This window comes from Larimichthys crocea, chromosome X (assembly GCF_000972845.2).
Source record: "Larimichthys crocea isolate SSNF chromosome X, L_crocea_2.0, whole genome shotgun sequence".
In the NCBI taxonomy this organism is placed as follows: domain Eukaryota; kingdom Metazoa; phylum Chordata; class Actinopteri; family Sciaenidae; genus Larimichthys; species Larimichthys crocea.
This window is the reverse complement of record NC_040020.1, coordinates 28913132-28918368: the sequence shown is the minus strand read 5'-3', so window position 1 is coordinate 28918368 and position 5237 is coordinate 28913132. Positions and strand designations below refer to the sequence as shown.

The window sequence follows — 5237 nt, the reverse complement described above, 5'->3', positions numbered from 1 at the left end:
TTCTTCAAATGAAACTTTATTGACTAAAACTGCTTTATTTACATCCCTGACACCGTAAAGCCAGCGAGAGTGAACGAATAAAATAACAAACAAACAAAAACAACAAACAAACAATAACTCGGTGTAACAATAATAAATTATGATAAATGGAGACATTTAAACTCTTTAACAATATTAATATGGACTATTGTGCAATAACAATGCGCATTTTCTCATGTATATTTTTTAGAGGTAGAACCATATGTTCTTCCTCCTTAGAATTTATTCTATCTATCTATCTATCTATCTATCTATCTATCTATCTATCTAATATGTACAGCTTTCATATTGGTGCATTGTGTATTAATAAATTCATGCTTCAATGCTTGTCACTGTTGTCTGGATGTCTGTGTCTGCTGTGTGTGGATCCACTGGTTTCTTTCTTTCTTTCTTTCTTTCTTTCTTTCTTTCTTTCTTTCTGAACAAATTATACATATTCATGAAAATGTATTGTTGAGTGTTACCCTCTCACATAAATACTTAAAACTACTACAGTGATGTAAACAAAGACATTTGGTGTTGTTCTAATGACAAGTTCAGAAAAGTACGATGAAAAGAGGAATCATGCTGAATCATACTTCAATCAATTAAAGCATATTTATTCAAACTAGGGAGATTTTTTATTTGACTGTGGACACAGAATTGACCCTTTAGTTCATACATTACACTTCAATTTATCAGCTGATTTCTGAGTGTTTAACATTACACAACATGGAACAAAATGTGTTTAATGACAGACAAACAAAATTTGTCCAAACCTAGTGAAAATGTACCAAACGTATCAAAGTTCATGCCAATCCATTCACAAGATATTTTGTTCTGAAAAGTAATGGATGCTATGACATGGTGGTTTATTGATTAGATCACATCAATCAGTCAGTTTAATAGTAAAATATAATGATACAGATGTAATCACAGTGAAATGCATTTCTATTCATTATATATAGTGTAAAAGGATAGTAACAAGTCATGTTAAAGTAACTGAATAAGTAATCTTAGTAGTAACACTAATAAAAACAACAACACAATAGTATAATAGACTCCCAACCTGATTTCAGAGGACAAAACAGGTTTCCATCTAAAAACAATAACAATATTAATTCTATTTTAAGAGATTTCTGCCCATTTCTCACAGGCAGTCAGACTGTTAAACAACAGCAAAACATAAAAACAACATTGCACATTGCATATGTTTCCATGCACACCTACCTTTTATCTTTACTGCTACTTAATTGTATATCTACCTCTCTACTTCACACACCCACTGTGGTCATACTGTATATATCCATGTGTACATACACCTCCATATCTGTTACTCTCTATCTGTTGTTTCTTGACAAATTGTTTTGTCAAAAGTAGTTGCTCGAGTAGCCACTGGCTACAGAACGAGTCAGTTTCCATAAGCCCCCATGTTATAATATCCAACTTCACAGCAGAAATCAACATCAACAACAGTTTGGTACAAAGACAGTTTTGGTCTTTATAGCCAATTTCCCCATTCATTACAACTGTACTGAGTTTAACTGACCTACTCAAATTCTATTAAGGCTTAAAGTTATGCATAATTAACAGTGTGGTTGCTTTGATTGACAGGTAGTTGCTATTACAGATGGCTTGTTTGAGCACCCAGGCATCATTCAGCCTGCCTCAGGTTCACCAATGATCCACAAGTAATTTTAAAGTAACTGAATAAGTAATCTTAGTAATAACACTCATTTCACTGTGTAGTGTATATATGGTTGAAATGACAAAAAAAATCCACTTGACTTGACTTGTATTTTTTCTGATTTCACTCTAAAACCTATTCTTGAAATTACATTTTTCTGTCAGTGGAGCCTCAGACAGTTTCTTTATCATTTATCAGGACACAAAGTGCGATAGATAAAACACAGATTATTCATTGACTTTTCCTGACTGTGTTGGATCCTCAGCAAGGTAGTACACACACTCCTCATTGCTGCGTCCTTTAGTTTTGAGCTTGTTGACAGTGCTGTACAGATTATCATTTGGTGACGTGGAGGTGCTTGGGATTTCACTGAAGCTTGTACAGTAGTATGGACTTTCAACATCAGACTCCCTCCTCGGCTGCTGCATGCCGGCTTGAATCTCCTCATAAATCACCTCAGTTCCACTTTTGTCCACATTGGCGTTTCTCTCTCGTCTCTTCTTTGAGATCAGTCTCATGGTTAAGACGGACAAAAGCATCAATGCAGCACCTACGACTGCACCAACAGGTATTTTCCAAAAGTCTGAAGGATGTTGGTTCTCTGCATCTGCAGCTATTCCCTTCTCACCTTGTCCAAGCCCAAAACCCAGTCCATTGTTTCTTGGTGTGACTGGTACATTTTCAGCATCCACCATGTTGGGATCTGTTGTCATGTTAAGATATACTTTTTGTTGATTACACAAATACATTGTAGAATCAGAGGCTGAAACCTTTTTTACTACAAGTGACTTTTCTGGCAGGGAATCAAAGTTCTCGTCCATTATTTCCTTTTTGCCATTTTTAATAATGACAAGAGTCAGACGTTTACCATTTAAGAAACGGGTCCATGTGACATCTTGCTTTGTATCAGGACAAGGCAGTGTAGCCTGTGAGTTCTGCAGTGCAGTAACTATGGGTACTCCTGTAAAGTAAAAGGCAGCAATAAGTAATACATAATAGCCATCACAACAATCATGGCCGTTCTTGGTTTCCGTATGAGTGCCAAAGTCTTTCCCCCTTTCTGAGCTCGTCTGGACTAGCTGCTGTTTAATTAGCTTGTGCATTGGTGGAATTTAACTTTGCCCATTTAATTAAATTAAGCACAAATTTGAGGTACTTGTACTTTACTCGAGTCTTTTCTTTTCGTGCCATTTTCTACTTCTACTCCACTACATCTTAGAGGGAAACATCGTCATTTTTAGTCTTAGCTCGAGTTATTTTACAAATTAATGTTTTTGTACACAAATCACATGAAAAGCTAAGACATATAAACCCCTTATTTATGCAGCATTTTAAGAGAATTTATACAGAATAAAGTAGTATTTTAAATGACAGACTGTTGATTGTATATTTATATGGAATTTTTATGGTATTTTCATGTTAATTACATGTTAATATTTTAATTATATGTCAATTATATGGAAAAACAGTGTTTCTTTTGATTAAAAAAAATTCTATTTATACAGTAAAATATGTTGGGGGTTTTTTTTTACAGTAAAAGAAACAGAAAATAACTATTACCGTGTCCTGATCTGTTATTATTAACAGATAGACATTAGATGACATTGATCTTCTCATCTCATATTTATCTAAAACTGGACTGACAATGTTTTTTTTGTTTGTTTCCTGTCTGCTGATGTCAGTGATCTCTGAACTGTGAAATAATTTTCCACTGCGGTTCCTTATCTATAATCAGATTATATCATTGTGAAAATGACGAGGTTCATAAATGTCACCACTTCCTTTAGGCAGCATTATTAGGAATCACTCCATTATAGTAGGAGATAGGAGAAAAAAACTGGTCTGACTGAGTACTTCGACATTTGGAAAGTTGCCATGATGAACTACCAAACTGCAGTTAAAGTATCCTTCTTTCCTAACATCATTTTAGAAAATCACTCAAACCCCAGAACCTTATTCACGGTAATAGATTCACTCATCACCCCCTCCTCATGTCCTTTTAACGATGCGTCACAAGACTTGTGTGAGGAGTTTCTAAATTTTTTTGGGTTGATAATATCAGACAACTACCCCCGACTGTGTTTTACAGGCCACAAGAGACGTTAATAATTATTTTACCACTTTTCGACCAGTATCTTTGTCTTTTTTCAGCAGAAACAATAGCTTATATGAAATGAACCACATGCAGTCTTGATTTTATTCCCACAAAATATCTCAAAGAGTTTTTTATCACAGCGGAACCCAGTTTTTTATCGATTAATACAGATTCTTTGAGAACTTTCAATCAGATTTTAAAGCTCTTCATAGCACAGACACTGCCCTCCTCAAAGTAACGAATGATCTCCTTTTAGCAGCTGACAGGGGTGAGAGTGCAATTTTAATTCTTTTAGACCTTAGTGCAGCTTTTGATACTCTAGATCACTCCATTTTAATTACCCATCTTTAAACCTGTAGGCATCAAGGACTCTGCACTTGGTTGGTTTTACTGTTATTCGTTCTGTACACGTGATATCTATTGCACGTCTGTCTGTCCTGGGAGAGGGATCCCTCCTCTGTTGCTCTTCCTGTGGTTTCTTCCCCCTTTTTTCCCTGTTAAAGGTTTTTTGGCAAGTTTTATGTATATATATATTGTATTATTTTGTATTTTGCCAAATCTAAAACTCCGGTTTTATTAATGTGATATTGATTTAAAAAAAAAAAAAAAGACAAATTAGATGTTCTTACCTGTATAGCTGTGACAGAAGCATCCAGCGAGGAGACAGTAGAGGTAAAGCAACATCTCTGCAGCGTGTGGTCCTTGTTCAGTGATGTAACACTACTAAAACACAGTCTTGTTTTTATCTTTAATAAGAGGAAGTTCTGACTAATATGGCTGTGGTTGGAAATGAAACTTGTGTTACTGTGTGAATTCATAAATAGTAATTCAGCGCATGTGTGGAAACAGAACAGAGTTATATGTTGAAAACCAAGAAATAAAACAAAAATCAGTACACCCAGTGGCTTTTATGTTACAATAAAAATCCCCTTTATAAAATGTATTTATACAAAAGTCCTTATTTATAAACCCCCAGCTGCACAGGTCCTTCATTAGTCATCTCAGAGGGACTTTTGTGACATGAGTTGTGTAGAACATGATGACCTGTGATCCAGCATGATCTGACCATGTGGGTGTGATCCCCCTCAGTATAATTTTCTTTCCTGTTTGTCACACTTCTGTTTTGTTTCCCCTCCTGAGAAATGGTTTAGAAACTGCTTCTCACCCTCTGTGGCCGTTTTCTTTTGACAGGACTTTGCTGATTGGAGTCTTGAGTTCCTTATTTCCTTATTTTTCTATTTCTAATTCTAACTAAGCTGCTGCTGATGTATTCATTTTCTGGTGTGGTCATTGCCTGATCCTCCTTTGGATATAGAAACCTATAGAAACCTTGAGTTTAGCCATGATTTAATGCAGAGAAACTTTGCATTGACTTATGTCACTTCCACCTAACTTTGTTTGATTTGACTTGATTATTTAATGCTTGCTAATTTATAG

General features: G+C 35.2%; 1 protein-coding gene across 1 annotated transcript; it reads right to left on the bottom strand.

Annotated features, from left to right (window-relative positions):
• Positions 1–566: 566 nt before the first annotated feature.
• Positions 567–4644, bottom strand: LOC104938379 (uncharacterized). The gene is made up of 2 exons (XM_010754770.3): positions 4430–4644; positions 567–2666 (listed from the first exon to the last, which is right to left on the bottom strand). Exons 1-2 carry the CDS (start codon positions 4482–4484, stop codon positions 1933–1935), a joined length of 789 nt encoding a protein of 262 aa, XP_010753072.3. The 5' UTR covers positions 4485–4644; the 3' UTR covers positions 567–1932.
• Between the last annotated feature and the right edge of the window lie 593 nt (positions 4645–5237).

Excerpts from the sequence above, each read along its gene's own strand:
- LOC104938379 (XM_010754770.3), bottom strand. The coding sequence starts at position 4,484 with ATGTTGCTTTACCTCTACTGTCTCCTCGCTGGATGCTTCTGTCACAGC. Across the intron at positions 2,667-4,429 it reads CTTCTGTCACAGCTATACAG|GAGTACCCATAGTTACTGCA; the intron begins GTAAGAACATCT and ends TTTACTTTACAG.